The 21,824-nt window shown below is 27.7% G+C and overlaps 1 protein-coding gene across 3 annotated transcripts in view; it reads left to right on the plus strand.

Moving 5' to 3' along the window:
• Nucleotides 1-21,534, plus strand: part of LOC114120168 (protein phosphatase PP2A 55 kDa regulatory subunit) — a 72,597-nt gene extending 51,063 nt beyond the window's left edge. Inside the window, exons 2-12 of one of the 3 annotated variants that reach the window (XM_050198220.1) lie at nt 10,091-10,311; nt 17,912-17,977; nt 18,041-18,138; nt 18,884-19,049; nt 19,118-19,230; nt 19,403-19,580; nt 19,668-19,832; nt 19,903-20,072; nt 20,139-20,354; nt 20,428-20,615; nt 20,676-21,534. In XM_050198220.1, the coding sequence (XP_050054177.1) occupies nt 10,119-10,311; nt 17,912-17,977; nt 18,041-18,138; nt 18,884-19,049; nt 19,118-19,230; nt 19,403-19,580; nt 19,668-19,832; nt 19,903-20,072; nt 20,139-20,354; nt 20,428-20,580 (1,518 nt within the window). In that variant the 5' untranslated portion in view covers nt 10,091-10,118 and the 3' untranslated portion in view covers nt 20,581-20,615; nt 20,676-21,534. Of the gene's footprint in view, nt 1-10,090; nt 10,312-15,568; nt 17,132-17,911; nt 17,978-18,040; nt 18,139-18,883; nt 19,050-19,117; nt 19,231-19,402; nt 19,581-19,667; nt 19,833-19,902; nt 20,073-20,138; nt 20,355-20,427; nt 20,616-20,675 lie in introns of those variants that run through there. The other 2 variants (XM_050198221.1, XM_050198229.1) reach the window with 2 other exon arrangements.
• Nucleotides 21,535-21,824: the final 290 nt, after the last annotated feature.

The following is a 21,824-nucleotide window of genomic DNA, read 5'->3' on the forward strand; positions in this document are numbered from 1 at the left end:
GGCCACGATGTTTTTATGGCACAACTAACTGTTAGATGGAGTCCCCCTAAAAAATTTAAAAAATATATCGATCTAAATCGTCCATTACATAAAATAGTTAGTGAATATAATATAAGAAATTGTATGGACTATTTAAAAGGAATCGCTTATAATATCTTTTTAAAATAAATTTCAATTGTATATTATTAACATTTTTAAAGTATTATTAATTCATTTTTTTTAAATACTCGTAATTATAAAATCATTAGGTATCATAATGTATATATTTTAATCTGTAATCATGTAGGTATTATTAAACATATAAAACTTTATTGTTATATAATTTATTTTGTATTTTTAAAATTATTGTAATATTCAAATAATGATTTATTATTATTTTTTTTTGTATTTTTAAAATTTATGTAAGTAGGTAATAACCTACACCTTTATCTTACCTATATAATCGATTTTTACGTTACACGATAACAGCTATATTTGGTAAAATTGCACTATTGACGATTTTATTACGATTATTTTTTTTTTATAGTAATAGTTAATTTTAAAAAATAACGCCGCGCCGAAACAGCCGTGCCGAAATGTCCGATTCCCGTATATAGGTAATACTAAAAATAAATATTTATTTATCCATACAACAATATTAATTCAATTACATAATAACTATCAATTTTAATGACAATAGCAGGTAGATACAACATGACATATAGTAATACGCATTACTTTATTACTATTAAGTATCGATCCATCAACACGATTAATTTTTATAAATATAAATTGATTATAATTGAATAATAACTATTTCCATAATATGACATATGTATATAAATAATCAAATTAATAATCCCATTAAATATTCAACACTATAAGCCATCTGTAAATAGTTATTAAATAACGAGAAATTTGAATACGCATATTATTGTTTAATTAACCTTACATGAGAATACTTTGCATTAATAGTAAATATCTAGTTATACATATCATATTATGTTAAGCACATAAGGTAAATATTGTAAGACCAAGTAAATACATATAATTAAATTACTAAGCCAGCTAATGAGTTGATTTATTATACTTTCAAAAACAATAATAATTTTTCATATTATTTCTAACTTAATAAACCCTTAGTTATTTACCTATATGACTATATATTTAAATTTATAACAAAAAATATGTCATATAATAATATTTATTTCATGCAATTAAATTTTACTTAAATGTATAATTTATTGAATTGCATATTTAAAAAACCAAAATCACGAAATTTAAACTTCGTACGTTCTTAGTTTCTTACAATATATTTGTGTAATTGTTCTCAACTTTTTTTTAAAATTTCAGAATAAATAACTTAAGAGTAACTAATAAAGAATCTTGGATTGAGGAAAAACAACTTTACCAACATTTTTTTATCATTATTTAAAAATAAATTGCTTACAATTTATACAGTTGTACAGTATATAATAATTAAGTTTAATAACATAATATAGTATATTACCATAACAAAAAATATTAGCATTTATAATAATATGTACTCAACAATATTATCTATTCTTCGAATTCTCGACATTTTTATAAAAAATAAACTAAAAAAATTTCGAAAATTCTAAGAGAAACAAAATATTTTAATACTATACCATATATATTTAAAATACTATTATACAATTTGTTAAACATTTCGAATATGTGTAGTTATTCATTTTTTAATCAAAACAAAAAAAGAAAATCAATTTTGTTAAAAATTGGTTTAGCGTAACAAAAAAAACCTGACTTTTCTAAATACAAGAGATTACATCGAAGTTGAAAATTGAAACATTTTTACTGTTTCAAAATGTGATGACAGACATAAAAAAACACACATCATTGCAAAATTTTCGCTAAGTATCTAAAATATAGTAACAGAAAGTTATTTCATAAATGTACCCAATTTATGATATACCTCAGTCATTCTATATAATAATTGACAGGTTTTGGAAATTTATTTATTTTTGTTTTCGTAAACATCAACTGTCTCCAAATGAATTCCTATAAAAAATCATTAATGATTGTATGTTTTTATGAAATTAATGTTATTCATATAATCATAATTTATCTTTATATCAATTTTATTGAACCGTATTTGTTTGTTATTATTGCATAACAAACCATATAATGTGTGCGTTGCAATTTTTTTTATCGAAGTTGACACTTCATTTATAGAGATAATGTTAAGATGTTTGTTGATAACTTACCTGATTACCTATATAAATGAATAGCAAAACGAAAAATATCCTTATATTTCTATATAAACGTTATTTCATGTTTCACTTACACGTTAATACTAAAACACTTTTTTAAATGATGGGTGTCTTTCAAGAGCCAATTTTTTTCTAGTGTGTATACTTACTGAATATTGTTTCAAAATAAAATCCTTAATATATTAACTAAAAAATATTCAAATTCATGAACTGTTATAATAAGTGATAATAGTATCTGTTCAGCTGTTTAAACAAAATATAGAAACAATTTTATTTTTATAGTTTTTGAATTATAATTTATTATCGAACGTCCAATAATATTTAAAAACTTTATTTTTAAACTTCATATTATAGGTACAAATAGTCTGGTAGACGGTGGTAAAATAATTGATTTGCTCAAATGTTTGAATCTAAAAATAGGGGATGATTTTAAGTCAGTTAATATTTTACGATTATAATTTTATTTACTCTACAGATCAGCTAATATCACCTACATTTAAAATTTGCTAATAGATAATTGTTCATATACGTATAATTGCGTAAGATAACCTTATTACGACTGTTTGTATAACTTAGTCTAGGCAACTGTGCCGATTAAGTCACATTATTCGATCATGGAAATTCTGTAATATTCTATCTGTAATTATCCACTTACTGTTATGTATAATTAAATTATTTTAATTCTAAATTTGACAATTTGAAAATCAATAACTTAAGCCCGAATCAATCATTACACATATATAAATATATGTAATTTAAAAACTCATGTAAAACAAAATACTTTTATTTCACCATAAAAATGTCTTACCTATCATTACACAATAATATTAGGTATATATAAGTATATATAATAATGATATATACCTAACCTAACCTTGCTAGTGTTATATAATATTTAAACTTTAAAGAAATAAATAGTAATATTAATTTAAATTAATAAGTTTATTAATTAGTTTAGTATTAATAAAGTACCTATACTAATTATAATATGAATATAAACAAAAAGTATATGCCATAAATCATTTTAATAATATAAGGTTTGATCAAATATAAACTTAAAATTCATAAAACCAATTATAACTAATACATATTATGTATTATTTATGATTCGCTACAAGCAAAGTATATATTAGATACCGTTCACCCTTATTGAGTTAAATAAACTTTGTCCAATTACTCTTTGACAGTATCGAAATTTTAAACTATCGTTTTTACTTCTTATTAAAATAAAACAGTAACTTTGACAAAATATAAATCACAACGCATTAGAAACTATTTCCTTTTAACGAATGTATCTTGCAGCTTAAATTGTACTAAAAATTATATTGTTTTCAATTCCATAATAATTTTCGATAAAATTGCAAAGACTGAACGAAAATCCATTAAGAATAATCATATATAGTAACATGTAAGTATATAATCGTTCTGTTTTATAAAATCTTAAGAACATTTTTTAGTATTAATTTATAATAGCAATGCAATACCTACTTCATATCAATATATATTATATATAGCATAAGTGTAAATCATTTATGAAATAATCGTGGTCGAACATTTTAAATCTATATTTAAATCTAATAAAACTGTATAAAAGCTTATACTTTTCGAATAAAACAAATAAATCAGTTATTATGATTATAAAACAGAAATATATATATTATAATTACATTATGCATAATATATACATTATATACTTCATATTATAAATTATTCTATAGCTTTATATTGGATATAAAATAACAATTGGCAAAACAATAAAGTGGTTTTCATTATTTTTGATAAATTGTATACATTTATTAATTTTTACTAGAATTCTAAAAGTCTGAAGTTATAGTAAAATACTTTAAGTTTTACATTTTAAAGATACATTGCAAGATTAAAGCCATAACAATTTTCTACGATGTAGATTTGGATGTTTTATACATTATTGGATTACAAAAGAAATAGAATCGAATGCATGTTGCAGGTATATAGGTAGTCAACTATTACATACTTGCATTATTAACAATGAAAAGAAATTAAATCATAACGTCGTATTTTACAACAAAATTATTAATTTATTCATCAGTAGTTACTCATTCTTTATTAAAATAATACCACATTGTTATTAACGATGTATTGTATATAAATTTTACCATATTGGATAAAAAAAAAATACATTTATTTTTTTACCATTAACAAAAACATTAATCCACTCATATAACTACATATTTATCTAACCATAGTAAAACATATTGTGTTCAAATTTAAACCCTATAAACACAGCTCAAGACCATTCTAAATATTTAATTTTTATAGGTTCATAAAATATAATTAATAGGTTATACCTATATAATACCTACCTACATTCAAAAATATAAAAAACAATAAATAAAATATATGTAACTGCGGTAGACAGTTTACAGAAATATTTCATTTGCATGATGAAAAATTATTATTCTAGACGTTGAAAACCATAATTTATTTAATAAATACAAAAGAGTTTTCCTTATTTTAAATAAGAATATTATTTTCACCGTTAAATTTAAACAAGCTCAATAGTAATACTATAATACGTACTAGCTTTATAAAATAGATATTATTTGTTAGATGTGTGTTGTACTTTGTGTATTTTAAAATGTGTTTTCTTAATCTAAATGTAACACATTTAGCGATAGAAGCTGATGACAAAATGCATGAATGGAAACACGCAATTCACATTAATCGTGTACAATTTTGTATCCTAACTTTTTATTAGTTTGAAATGGGTTTAAAATTGTATGGCTTTAAAAATAATATATAGAATGGTATTCTCAAATTGGCTGTCCGAGTTTTGTTGAGGTCAATGAGTCTACAACAGTTACAACAGCTTATAAACGTCCATTTATGCTATTATATACATATACCAGAATCGAACAAACATAAACAACTATATGAGCTAAGAAATCGCAATGATATTACTAAATATTATATATTCTAGCTGCTAGAAAATGATCAATAAAAACTTATAATGAAATAATATATATAGGTATATATAAAAAAAATTTACAACACCTAATAATAATAATTGAATTGTGTTTATTATATATCATTGAACCATAGTCCAACGTTTCTTAACCTGTGAGTCGCTTGTCAATAATTATTGATGGATCTTGGGAATTTTTTTTTATACAGATTCTTAGATATTTATGTTATTTTATAATGTATATTGTATAAAATATATAAATTACAAGGTACTGTTATCAACTATAGCAGGAAACAAGCACACACTTCGTAAATGTCTCATTATTAATAATACATTTGTGAATAATTATATTCATTTTAAACCTATAAAGTTTTTAGTATAAAGTAATAAGAGTAATAAAAATAATAAACAAATTTTGAATTTTGAATTTTTAGATTTTATGGGAAATTTTGACCGTGGTCATAAAAACATTGAAAACCACTGGACATTACAAAATTATACAATTTATTATCAATTACAGTGTCTTAAATGTTTTGAAATAACCATTTCTTTTCACTTTTAAATTTTAATCATATAATTATATTTATAAGTACTTGTTATTTTTTTTCTAAAAATCTATAAACTAAGCACTAATATTAATGCTGAAGCAGAAGTCCAATCTTACTTGAACAATCCAAATGTACGTCCAGATACTAACATATTCCAATATTAAGGAAAGAATTATGACTTTCCAGTGATAAAAAAATAAATAATTAATTATATAATATATTAGTACTTAAATAAAAAAAAAATCATTACCTAGTTTATAAGTAGGTATATTATTAATTATGTTTTCTAATAAAATTCTTTATAAATGGCATTATTCTTGTTTTTAATACAATTTAAAAAATAATAATAATCGGTATCAGAAACGACATTGATAATCGAAAGTAAATTTATGGAACCGAACAAGAACCGGACTCGATGATTTATTAAGAACTGCCCATCACTATATTTATAAGTGATTGATTCGAATTATTACATCGTTGATCATTCGTTTTAATATTGGTACTTATACATACAATTAAAATATTCCGTACGATAATTATAGAAGGTGATTTGAGTAAAATTGTATTAAGAAAATATACTAAACATAATTTTATTTTAATATACATATACACATATTATTCAAAATTTTATAAAATTGTATGTATACATTATAAATACATATACGACTGATTGCAGGCGCTACTCAAAAAAATGTTTTATAATTATGAACCATATTTACTCGTTAACGCGTGAATATTATTTATAAATATTATAATATACATTACACATACATACTCATAAGCAAGTAAATAAGGATAGCTCTTACCACCACAGACCAATCCCCGGATACAATGTATAAATAAATGCATAACCCAATGTGGAATACGTTTAATGTCAGACAACTTTGCAGTGATCAGACTACATTATAGTTATTATTTCGTTATTTATTTATTATTAATTTTAATAAGTATAAAGTATTAACAACGAATTTAGTATTAATCATTGTACTAAAGTTATGATATGTTTTATTTATGGGCTATTAGTGAGAGAAAATGGATCAGTAAAAATGTTTACTGTACGTTTACGCCTGGCCTGAGACTGCGCATACCTATGAACATACTCTATAATAATTAACGTCAATTGACTATCCAACGACCCGGCAGGGTCGAGCTAAGTATAAAAAAAAACGCCTTAAAATGAACGCATCGGCAATCACAACGCGCGACAACTGCCGGGTATAATTACAGGAAGCATCTGAAATCACGAAAAAAAATAGTTGACAATGCATACCTAATTTCTTGTACAATAATTTAGTTTTACAATGCACCAATCTTATTGGAAATGTTCCGTAGAAGTGCATGCTGCACTTTTTAATCCGATCTGAACATTATAAATGGAGTTATAGCCAAATATATTATGAATTTTTATGGCAAAAAAAGAAAATGTTATTCGATAATATTCCCTGCGGCCCGCATGAAGTTCCCCGCCCACTGAGGAGATACACACACACACTTACCGTACGCGCGTGCTTTGTCACAGCGCTTGCGGTGGCGGTGTTTTCAGTTAATTCGTAACGGCTCGCGTATATTATCATTTATCAATATTGTTCTTTCAATATATAATGCTACAAGTATTACTCTGGTCCAACAATTTCCAAAATAAAATTAATAACCTAATAATTAATCAAGTTCCAACTACAAAATTAAAAATTAATTCAATCTATTATCGAGTGCATTCAGTTATATGTCATCATGGGGAACAAATGACCGAGGGCCATTATACAAACTTAATAAGGCATCAAAATAATTGGGTAAGGTGTAATGATACTCAAATAAAGTATGAACGGTGGCCTCGGGGGGGGAGATATTTACATTATATTAATGGAAAAAAATAATTAAAAACTTAAATGTTTGATATATAATAATACATATATGACATTATAATATTTAATAATAATGATTACAACAACAACAATAATAATAATAATAACATAAAAAAAATTAGTGATATCCCAACAAAAACACTACGCCAAACTCCGTGTAAAAAAACGCTCAGTATAAAAAAAATCCACCTCAAAAAGTTGTGATATCATTTTATAGCTATGTATAAAATATTTAAACTATATAGGAATAGATATATTATTATAATTTATGTTAAAATTCATTGCTTATAAATTGAACTTAGCTGGTGACTTTAAAATTATAACACTTAATTAGTAGGTAATTTATAACAATTAATTTATATAACACTTAATTAGTATCACTCATTTTCAAAGATAACATGTATACTCAATACGAAATGAATTCTCATGAGTTTTAAATAATGTCACCAGCTAAGTTCAATTTATAAGCAATGAATTTTAACATAAATTATAATAATATATCTATTCCTATATAGTTTAAATATTTTATACATAGCTATAAAATGATATCACAACTTTTTGAGGTGGATTTTTTTTATACTGAGCGTTTTTTTACACGGAGTTTGGCGTAGTGTTTTTGTTGGGATTGAATATAACTTCGACAATTTAGGCGTAAATGGTAGGCAATTTATAAAACATTTATGTGTTCACACTTGAGAATGTCGAATATCGTTTACAAATACGATAAACATTAAATTCCCAAGTACTCGGACACTGTACTTATCTCATTACAAAAAGAAATAAATATTCAATATCAATACATTTAATTTAATTTATGATCAATTATCAAGTACTCTTTTTTAGTACCAAGCGTACTTATTTTTTTTAATTAATCAAAATATCAAATACCTACTTACTTCAAATTAATAAACAATTAAGAAATGTAGTAGCATTCCAAGGAGTAAACCAATAGAGAAAGCATTGATTAATTTCCCTTGACACCTATAGGTGACCTTGCCTAACCCTTTTCGTAGAAAGCGTGTTTTATCACAACTTATTTGCCATCTAATAGTCCTATATTTTGTCATTGCATTTGTCATATTTGACATGTAGGTCACACTCATAAACACACCTTTAAATAATAACATATAGAACCTTCCTAGCTTGTATACGTGTACAGTTCATAATGCCTATTCTGCTGGAACGCACTTTAAATCAACATCATATAGGTATAATTCATGTATGTTCAATACTTCAATTCTATTGTAGGGTAGGTATTTATTGAAATGTATAATATCAAGTGCAATTATTACATTGCATACCTAAACCATGATTTACATTACTTTATTATGTTCAATATTATACTTCAACATAATAAATTATGTGTCATTCTTCATTTATGTAGATAGGCGATATCTAAACAAATAAATATTGTGAAATGGTACTAGTACTATACATTTTTTAACTTTAAAAATATTTATTAATACAAGTACTACCTAAATAATAATGTATGTAAACAGATACTAGGGCGTTTGTTTGAATAAATGAAGGGACTAATAGCTTTAACAAGAAATAAACTAATGTCTCTACAATTATAGATTCCTTTTACAATGCATAAACGAAAATCGGAAAAATAAAATAAAATGTCTTTTCAAATATAATCAAAGTCATATTTATTTAACGTATCAAATTCCAAATGTTATAAACATTTCTATCTTTGTCTATATAATATGTCTTATTTATACCATTTAATAAACACGCATTAGTTCTGACGGATGAAAACAAAATTAAAATAGACGTATTATAATATACTAACAATTTCAATGATAATCAGTACTGCAATAATAGCAAATAAATATAACTGAAGTGTTGTTTTTAACTCTATAATAACGTACTGCTTACTATAATATTATCATTTATAGCCAAAAAAATAATATGCGCTATAACACTCTGACATTTTGTACATCTATAGAATGTATAGAAGAGCATTAGGAATAGGAAGACAACGATTATTCGTTTACTTACGAATCATACATCACGCGTTGTCGTCTATATTTATTTTTCCGCAGCTGTATGGCCAGTCGAATAATTGAAATTAACCGTCAGTGACTTAATGCAAACAAAAAAAAGCAGACAGATCGATTAGGTTAGGTACCACAGCTATTAATTATTTTTTTAACTGCGTTCTGCTTCTTCTTAGGTAATAACAAATAAAATATTATAATTAATAATATGATGTCAGAGTAAATTCTCCGAACACCACGCATATTAGGGACATAGACAAGTGGTTTTCGGATTCGTCAATGTCTTAGTTTATATGTATTAATCAATATTTATGTATTTATGATATACAATATATTTCTTATAATAAGTACCTAACCAACAAAGTTGGGTTACAAAAAATTGAGGTAACCACAACCAACAATTCATACAATATTATAAATGTCCCTATTTATCTTTATTTTTAATTCTTACCGCATCAAGCAACTATATTATAATTTATAACCAACTACGTGCATATGTTTACAGATTGCTGTAACCACGTGACAAACACAAGATGCGTCACACTGAAGTCGTAGGTTTATGGCGGCCAACAGATCCGCCGCCGGGAGGAAAGACTCGTGTATCCCGAGCCACCGACCAAGGGGCGTCGCACACGTCGCACGCCCACAAATTTGTCATCAAGTCCACGGCCATGATCCGCCAGTCGAGTCTCACTAGGTTCATCGTCAACAAGAAGAACAATACTGGTGACAAAACTTACCTATTACATATTTTTCAATCCGTTCTCCCCCCCCCCCCCCAATATATATATAATATTTGACTGTAACACTATAGAGTGAGGCCAAAGTTAAAATAATAATTATAACACTATAAAATATAATATTGAGCATTTAAAACTAATATAATATATAAAACACATAAATACATAGTTGATTTATCCCTGTCAAATGTCAATTATTTACATTTAATAAAATAGTAAAAATAATAAATTGTTTTGAGTTAATTTAGATCATCTTAATTTAATGAATAATAAAACATTGAGAATAATACTCATTTTCTACATAGGTAGGTATCCTAGAATCAGTTTTTTTGAAAAATATAAACTTTGCAAATGGTTAAATATTAAATAAAATGTTGAAAACGTATTTTTATTGATCGCTGTACTCAACTATCGAACTAATTTGAAAAAATCAGAAAAAAAGAACGATTTAAGTACCTTCCAATAAAAACGATATCACGTTACGATAGGCTATAGCCTATAATGTCATTGTTAAAGAAATGTTCGTAAAAAAATATTCATAGCCTTTCTGTTAAAAAAAAAAAGAACAATTTATGGCCATTGACGTTGGCTCTTATTTTTTGTATGGGTAATATGCCCAAATATTATAATAATTGCATTCAATACTATGCACACATAATACATAATATACTTATGTATACATAAAGCCATATTCAGCCTAACATTATAAATGGTATAATAAACGGTTTCGAATACTTACTATATTTTCATATAGGGTTAAAAAATATTTTATTCATGATTTGAATAATAATTTATATAATACTTGTTTGTGTAGTAATGATTATAAATTATAATAATATAACATAACTATAATAAAACTGTTAAAAAGTAAATTATCAAATAAAAGAATTTATGTATATGTACAGTTTAAATGAAATAATACGTTTATTAGACAATTATTTTTTAATGAATCTTAATTACTTAAGACAATACACTCGTAAACAAGATATAGTATTTTCGATACCTATATATTATTAGTATTGGGTAACTAATAGGTAAGTGATGCATTTTATATTAATAAAATGTTGTATTATTCAAAAGGGTTGAATTACCTATATTATTATTATTACGTGACAATTTGACATTGTGACATGCTAAATTATCAACGATATACGAATGTATAGATAATTGATTGATAAAGTATTGTTACAAATTATTCAAAGTCAAATACATATCGTTTCGAAGCATGTTTTAAATTTCAAACATTAATAATACCTAAAAGTATGTGAGTTAAGTATGTAATAACCATGACTACTCAATTCTTTCAATAAATATAGAACAATAATTTTTTACAGTAAAATAACTAATCTATGTTTACCTATCAAAACAAATACTCAAACTCTTAAAAACATGCACAATATTTCAATTTAAATATATTAAATTAAACCAATTGACATCGTTAATGCCCACTGCTTAATGCGTATACCGTACAACCAACCTTTATGTATACAATATTAGAGACATAACTTGCTTGAATATATACCTACCTACGTATTTATTCATACTTACCGATAACGTTATTCTCATCATCATTGCTCATCGTCTTAATCCAGTTTACGGGGAAAGATTAAAAAATTGAAATGAAGATAGATTGAATGCATTTTTTTTTATGATAGAACGAATATGTCAAATAGTTCAAATTAGTGATACATTAAGAAATGCATTATCTGTACCTACCTAGATAAGAGTTACAAATTATAATAAATACAAGTATAATAGGAAGTACATACTATTATTTCTAGTGAGTGCATTATTGCTATGTGACAATTATTGATTATCAGAACATTATAATTTAAGTACTTGATAAATAAAAGTGCATTTTTTAACAGACCATTTTAAATTAAATTTTTTTTTTATTTGTTCATATCGGTTATACATGGGTATAACTTGGATGAGAAACTGAGGAACTATATGACACCTCTATGACCTCAACCTAAATCAAATTAATGTATTTAGTCGTTAATCGTTATATAATACATTCGATAAGAAGCAACATGTGGGAGGTTACTATTAATAAACAAAAAAAAAATAATTACATTTTTTTACGTTCTTTACTAAAAATTAATCTTATTTAATAAAGTATTTTAGTCTTACGAAGTCACAATTGAGGTTAAAATCTATAAGTCATACACATTTGCAATATATATAATCAATCTTTCTCCACAGAGTAAATATTAACTTCAAATGAAACAAACTTGCAAGCAATACAAGCTTGATATTTTCATATAATAAGTACCTATCTATAAATTGTTAGAAGCTATTCCAAAAAATACGATCATCCGTTAAAATCTCCACACTCTACTCATGCGTGTTTCGTAATGTCTTGATAAATGTTTCGGTGACAAACGTTCTATAAGTACATCACCTGCAGTCCGTGAATTATAGAATAGTGGTAGTTCTTCTTTATAAACCTGCGTTTTACCTTCATATTCGAACAACAACGATAAATTCAGCAGTTATAATTTATAATAATTATATTTTTGTATTGAACATTCAGTAATGTACCATCTAACATATATATTAAGGTATGCCTAACGGTAAAACGACGATTGTCACACATTTAAAGAGGAATTATTTAGTTATATGCCTACAAACACATAGCTATTTTACAAACAACACACCTATCCAAAATTACAATTTAAAAAAAAATAACAAAGAGTTCAAGAACAGTCAGAACAGATAGTATTTTAATACAGGTATATAATATACATTACACATGTAAACAAATTAAATATATTTACAAGTATAATATGTTAGGTATTATATTATTTTCATGACGCCCTTATTCATATGTAAAGCGAAAAAGGAAATAATTTACTATGACGTCAAAGTGAAATTTCTTAGAAATATATAAAGTGAGCAAAATAGCTGCAACGCACTTACATCGAATAATAAACACTCAGATTATTATATGCATGAAAATACTTTTGGGAAAGATGACTTATACCAAAGAAAAACATAATAGTACCCAATACCTATAAGGCTATAAAGGTTACATTTCAAAAACCCTATTATATTAACTATAAAGTTAAAACGTGTATAAACCATTAACAGAACCGAAAAATTTGAATTTTGATCACAAATATTTTTGTTGTTACTAAAACTTTTTAATCGTCTTAGTAATTTTTTAGTATTCAGATTGAAAGTTTAAAAATAACATACGTAGGTACTTATTAACATAAACATGTATTATTCTGAATTATATTTGTAATAAATATTACTAAAAATGTATTATAAATCATAGTTTTATATTTTTATCTGCTATTGTCTATTTCTATAATAAAAATAAAATAAAATTTCTTGTAATTTTTTTGCAAAAGAATAAGTAATAAGTACAACAAAATATTAAAATCAATTACTATGAATACGGGTATTAGTCAATTAGTCAATAGTACAGTATAAGTTAACGTAGAATAATTATTAGTCTTTTTTTTTCGTTTAGTTAGATAATATCTTTTATAATGCGTAATAATTTTCGAGATAAATACCTATTATATACACAAGTACTTACTATTTAAATTGATATATATATAAATAATAATATACTATATAAATGAAAATATCGAGAAAATTAAATAAAGCATCAATTTTTTTCAGTGAATATTATTATATATTTCTACAAAAGTTTAAATATGTACCAATTATAATTGTACATATCTAGGATAAGTATAATAGTACAACATAGAATAATAATATATTATTTACTTTTATGTACCTACTTACTTATTTATACCATATATAGCTAAAATATAGCAAAAATATTTGGTATCTTAACACCATAGTTCATAATAATATGTACCTTTGTCTAACCTATTTTAATTTTTTTGGTTCCACTGTGTTCATATTTAAGTAGGTACTCTTTATTTTAAATTATTAACACTGTACTTTAAAGACACGCATTCGATTTGTATAGGTAAACTTAAAGATATTGTTTGACACCTGTGCTAACATACTTGTATTCATATTAGTGGGTTAGAATAAAATAAAAATACCCACAAATAATAATTAACTAAGTATGAATCTGTATAAATCTTATTTGATATATTATATACTTTAATTAAGTCTCGTTTATTGCTAGAACATTTTAATATTTTATTTTTCCAATTTCTATTTTAGTTACACAAAACTTGACAGAATCTATTAAAGTCAAAACCACGATCTTTAAGTTCAAAAAATTAATTCAATTAATATTTATACCAGAGTGTATTTATAATTGTTTGTTTTCTCGTTAGATGTAAAATTAAGATTGGTTTAATGAAACATAATTATTATATAATCCAGCAATGCAGTTCATAAAATTAGAATTTCTGAACAATAACCAACCAAATGATATTAATTCTTAGAATTGTAATAATAAAGTAATCACTTTAAATAGGTGATATTTCACATTCGTACACAACCTTATGTATTATATTAAATAAATTAAACTGTAAAACGCTAATTTTTCAACAGTTTATACTCTTTGGAGAGTATATTTTAAACTTTTCCAATTGAAAAATATATTCTATACATACACAAGTATACTTTATTTATATTATTAGTGTAACAAATGTAAAGTAGGTTTGACAACAGTTTATCGAACAATAAAATTGTGTGCTAGAGAGAAGGCTTTTACTGTGCCGTGGTTTTCCGTTGCATGCTAATATTCCCTAAAATTTATCATTTAATCCAAAATATATCTAATATATTTTTATTTATTACATCACGGTCGAAGTAAGTAGGTATCTAATAATTCTAAACACTCCATTTAATCGTTTGAATTAATAACATAATACAATTTATTTATTACCCACCTATTTATAAGTTAATTGGTTATATAAACACGTAACCGATTAGATAATATAGGTATCGTAAGTCGACCGAATAAAGTCGCTTCGTTAAACTAAATCAATGATTTGCGTTTTGATGGCAAGGCTTCTCGACGACGAGTTTCACTTTTGAAATCTAATTCGTTTTGATTTTTAAAAAACGTAATAAATGATAGAAAAAAAAAAACGTATTCGATACCGAGCGGAAAGAAGTCTTACGCGTAGGTAATATCGTAGTCGCGTAGGGGGACCCTAACTTCTCAGACGAGGACGCGATGTCCACCGCCAAAATAAAACGAAAATCCACGACCGATATCACACGATATCGTCGGCCACAATCGATAATTATTCATATTTACACTCGTCGTGTACGCAGATCATCGCGACTACGGCGATATAACAATAATAATATTATTATTATCACACGTCGCACGACCGTGAAACCGATTCGGCGGGAAAAGGGTTGTCGATAGCCGTTCGGAGGAGGCTCGAAACCACCGATAGCACCGCCCCCACACCACGATTTCCGCCACGTGAGTGGACGATGCGCACGATCGTACGGGATAATAATAGCACTGATAATGCGTCAAATCGTGCGATATCGCGCACGACGACGGCCGTGTTTTTCGCGCGGGACGCAAAACCACGGGCACCCGCGCGAGCACCGGACGCGGTCACGTTACCGGCACTGCCGACGGTCGCCGTTCAGGTGCTGCCACCCGCGCGACGACCACCACCGCGGGTCCGGTCGTCGTCTACACGACTCTCTACACGGCCGCGGCACGACCTCGCGGACGACCGCGGACCGCCGGTTACGTCGCTAGATCGCGCACGCGTACACTAATCACCGCCGTCTACCGCACGCGAACCGCACCGCGCGCGCGCTATTATCTCTCGCCGCGGCGGAACACACTTATTATTTCCTCCGTGTACATAAGTGTGTATTGTGTGTATTATATATTATATCGGCACGGAAATATTGTTATTACATATTATTACTATTACTATTACTATACATCAGACCGTACGTACGTACGTACGCACACACGCACACACGTACACGGTCACACTCACTCTCACTACGACACACTGCAACAGACGATATTCGCGCGCTCGGCCAGAAGCACCTTCCCCCACCGCCGAGCGCTTTGGGCCCACCGCGCCCCGCTTCGCCGTCGCCGACGGTCCCCCCGTGCCCGCTCCCGCCGGGTAACGACGCACCGCCGCCGTACGCTTTTTCCCAATCGAAAAATCACATCACGCCGCCGCCGCCGTCCGTCCACCACCGTCGCGATTCTCTCTTATCCGCCGCCGCCGCCGTTGCCGCCACCGACACCGTTCTCGCGTTCCGTGGTCGGGTTTTGTTTTGATTGTTATTATTATTTATATTTTTTTTTTTTTTTTTAAATTTTAAAATTTTTTTCACTCCAATGGTTCATCGAACGTAATTACGGTGGATAATCTAATCAAAAAAAGGCGCTGCAACAGCGATATCGACGCCGCAATGGCCGGTAAGTGGTTTTCGTAACGTTTTCAACGCCGTCTCACCTCTCTCGCCTCGCCGCCACCGCCGCGTACGCCGTGTTTTACTTCTTCTACTTTGTCGCTGTCGACAACAACCCCGGGCGGCACCTCCGCGACGTTATCGCACGCTTTTCCGCCTCGCGCGAGATACAATCACCACCGTCCACCGCCGTCTTCGCGTTTTTCGCCCGACCGCGCCGCCGTTGCGACTACGCACAACCACCGCCGCCGCGTCGTACGTGTGTGCCGTCATTCGCCAACGTGACGGACGGGACAAGGCCGATACCCGCATTCTGTGCTTGTCACGTTTTTCCGCCGCCGCCGCCGTCGACACTTCTGCGCGCCAACGTTTCTAGGTCACACGTTCGCTCGCGCACATGAGACTATCCGCTGCTCCGACCACAATGACCACAATGACTGACGACGCAGAGAACGGTAAGATGGCACCGTATAATATCCTGTCGTTGTCCCTCCGTCCAACGGTGCCACCGCGATGCAGTCGTCCGGCGTTACCGTCTTGGTGTTCGATACCTAGCACGACATCATCAGCTGACCCATTGTCTCCCCAACTCTACCGGTCGCGCTTTATTCTCATGTCTGCATACATCCTATAAAACCTTACCTAGATGTATAGTTGAGATCATCTCATTCGACACTACATACCATTCCCATAGGTTAGATAAACTAATCAAATACCTTTTAGACGTACTTGCCGTCCACAGGGTTTAGTCACTCTTCTTTATAATTATAATCTATTTGAGCAGGTACTTCTTGCAATAAAAATCAATGATAAGTTTCATGTCTATGAAATTCACAATAACTTGCCTTTTTTGGATAATACAATTTTAAATTATAGTTAGGTTGAATACTCTTATCATTAAGGTACCTAACACTTTCAAAGTGAATTCATCATTAACATTAACAAAGCAATAGGTAGTTAACCTTTGTAATTGTACAATATTTTAAATTAATAATTGTATTAGAAACCCATTTTTTATACTGTCTACTTTTACATTGTCTGTAATATAATCTTTAACCTAAAAATATAACAATTTCATAATCAGTTATTTATTTTTAATGTTTTGATGAAGTTTATTGGCATCTGTGCTTTAATTTGTAAATAATTAAAACAGATGCTGCTTGTATATTATTTTATGATAATTTCAATATTAATCTGCCAATCTCTAAATCATTATAAATATATTTTTTTTGTAGGAAACGGTGAGATCCAATGGTGTTTCTCACAGGTTAAAGGCACATTGGAAGACGATGTTACCGAAGGTAAATGTATAAAATATAAATTGTTCTTCAGTTATAGTTTCTTGTAATTATTTTTCTTAACAGCCGATTTAATTTCCTGCGTGGAGTTTAACCATGATGGGGAATTATTGGCAACCGGTGACAAAGGCGGTCGAGTAGTAATATTTCAACGGGATCCAATGGTAAGTCAATTCATGAAATTTTAAATTAACTGTATAATTAATTAGTATTTATCAAAACTATTACCTTAAACCCATAATTTGAAATATCTTTGCTGTATTCAAAAAGTTTTCATCTTATTCCATTAACTCTGTTATCATTACTTGATTATTTTTGTGCAATAAACTTTCAGAAATTCCTTTAGGATTTGGATCTATAAAAGCTGCCACAAATATTCTTTTCTTTTATAATGTTAATGATATATTAAAATCTGCTGTACAACTATGATCAATTAAAATGTATAATACAATATGAAACCAGATATTAATTTAATTTTATATGTGAAATAGATGAAAACGAGTTTGAAACTAAAATATATTTTCAAAAATAAAAAAAATGTTCAGAATAATTAATATATATATTTTTTTTTTTTTATTATTCTTTAACTAGGTATATATTTAGAAATGTAATATTTGTTGCATAAAATACCAATATTAGAGAAATATTTAAAACATGAATGATTTCACTTCATATCTATTTTTGTATAATTACAAAATAAATCAAATTAAACAAAATATGAATCTATTCTTAAATAAAATAAATAATAATAACGAAGTGTTACACTTAAATATCCTGTTTGATGGTAAGGAATTAAAAATATGATTTTTAGCTATAAAAAATAAAAGTTTGGCTTTTTCAAGGTTGTAATATTTTATTTATTATTTAATTATTCCAGTCATTCTAATAATAATGTATTTCACATTACAGAGTAAAACATGTATTCCAAGACGAGGGGACTATACTGTATATAGTACGTTCCAAAGTCATGAACCTGAATTTGATTATCTTAAGAGTTTAGAAATAGAAGAAAAAATTAATAAAATTAGGTGGCTCAGACGTAAAAATCAAGCTCATTTTCTATTGTCTACTAATGGTAATATTGTAAAAATGATATTTATAATCATTTTATTTCTATTAAATTTTGTTTATGTATTAATCTAGACAAAACCATAAAGCTGTGGAAAGTGTCTGAAAAAGATAAGAAAATTGAAGGATATAATACTAAAGAAGATAGTGGCATAATGAGGGATCCAATGAATATTACTTCCTTAAGGGTATGTTGTAATATTTTTTTATAATTTTATTATTTAAATTTAAATGCTACCAATAAATTGTATCTTTTCAATTGTATCCGTGTTCCTATAACCTATATCTTAATTAGGTATTATTATACTATAGTATTAGATCTTTTTTTTAAATAAACAAATATTTTAAAATAATTTTCAGGTACCTGTGTTAAAGTCAATGGAATTAATGGTTGAAGCTTCTCCGAGAAGAGTATTCGCCAATGCTCATACTTACCATATTAACTCAATCAGTGTTAATTCTGATCAAGAAACCTATCTGTCAGCTGATGACCTAAGAATAAATTTATGGAATTTAGAAATCACTGATCAAAGTTTCAGTATCCTTTTACATTTATATGATATTTAATTCTCTAATTTTTAAATAAAAAGTACAAGTAATTTTTCCTTAGTGTAAATATTAATAGATATTGTTGATATTAAGCCAACTAACATGGAAGAACTCACTGAAGTCATAACAGCCGCTGAATTTCATCCGCTGGAATGCAACTTATTTGTATACAGTAGTAGCAAGGGTACAATTCGTTTATGTGATATGCGATCTTCAGCATTGTGTGATAAGCATGCTAAATGTTAGTGTTTAAAATAACAGATTATTGGTTTTTAAGAACTTAGAGCAATAACACAATCATTTTTATATAGTGTTTGAAGAACAAGATGATCCAACAACGAGAAGTTTCTTTTCTGAAATTATATCTAGTATATCTGATGTGAAAATTTCCAATTCTGGCCGTTACATGATGTCTAGAGATTATATGACTATTAAGGTTTGGGATTTACATATGGAAACTAAACCAATTGAAACATATCCCGTATGTATACATTTTACTAATTTATTTTATCAATGCTAACATATTATCATAAACAATAATTATTAGGTGCACGAGTACTTGCGACCTAAATTATGTTCATTGTATGAAAATGATTGTATTTTTGATAAATTTGAATGCTGCTGGTCAGGCACTGATCAATATATTATGACTGGTGCTTACAATAATTTCTTCCGAATGTTTGATCGGGCAGCTAAACGAGATGTCACATTAGAAGCTTCTAAAGAAATTGCTAAGCCTAAGACAGTATTGAAACCTAGAAAAGTAAGTATTTAATATTATTAAATAATTAATACTACTTTATGTGTTCTAATTTAATTCTTATTTTTTAAATTAGGTGTGTATAGGAAATAAACGTAAAAAAGACGAGATTAGTGTTGATTGTTTAGACTTTAATAAGAAAATTCTTCACACTGCATGGCATCCAAATGAAAATATTGTTGCTGTAGCGGCCACCAATAACTTGTATTTGTTCCAAGATAAATTGTAGCCTTAGCTCTGACTACCGCTTTCATTGTCTTTAAAGTATGTTAATTTACCATTGTAAATAAATTTTATGTACTTATATGTGTCATTTAATTTTAGTGTCTTAACAAGATGGGATTCTGATTGCGGATTAACAAAATGTATAAGAAAATATACACAGTGTTGAGCCTCTATGGCAGAGGATAAGATTCTGGTATCTTATTTTATTCAACAATATTTATTGTACAAAAAAATAATGTCTCCTCAGAATCCCCTATTTGGATAATACTGCTCGGCTCGTTTTATACACTTTTTTTTTTTTAAATTCCCCCTTTCCAAAATTTATTTCTATTAGTTTACAGTTCTCTAATGAGGAATTGCCTTCTTTTTATATATATTTAATAATTATAAATTAACATACAATTTTTTTAGAGTAAAAATTACTTCTGTATAACTTTTCTACAAAAAATATTTAATTATGTTTAGTGGAGTCCCAACATTCAATTTAATTATATATATAAAAAAAAATTGTACCAATGATGCGTAGATTATGCCATCATTTATATATTTATTTATTTTTATGTACATACCAATGTTTTTTATGATAATAGTTAATGTGTAAGGTTACAAAAACTCGCGCAAAGTGAAGGTCAAACGCTAATGAAAAAAACAAAGAAAATATATTTTCTATTATTTTGTTTCCTGTTTGGACTTCGCCAAGCACTATTGATGGACGGATATAAATTTGTTGAAAATCAAATTAAATTTAATACACGTAAACTAATTATTACAAAAAATGTGTACAATAACTTAAAAAGATGATAAAAAAGGCCTCGCATCTGTTTTTGATGGGTGATAATGGCTATTGTTGTTTTCTCTTTTTATTTTTACAAATGCTAAAATTATTTTTACGCCCGTGAATTTTATTTTCTGTACCTATTTATTGATAATAATAATAATAAGTATTAATTGACTCGAATTAGATTATTATATTTATTATTCACATTCTGATAAATATTATTATTATTAATATTAATATTATTTGAATATGTATGCACATACAATATCTTCATACCTGAGATCTATATTAAATTTGAACAATATTTAATTTAAATTAACAACTGTGGTTTTTTTAAAGTAAGGACAAGTTACTGTTTTTTCTTCAATGCATTTGACATTAAAAACATTTAATTTATTATTTAAATACAATGAAGATAAAAATAAATTCAATTTTCATTGTTCCTTATTTTACATCAAAATCAATAATGG

The sequence above is a fragment of the Aphis gossypii genome, chromosome 1 (genome assembly GCF_020184175.1).
Source record: "Aphis gossypii isolate Hap1 chromosome 1, ASM2018417v2, whole genome shotgun sequence".
NCBI classification, from domain to species: Eukaryota; Metazoa; Arthropoda; class Insecta; order Hemiptera; family Aphididae; genus Aphis; species Aphis gossypii.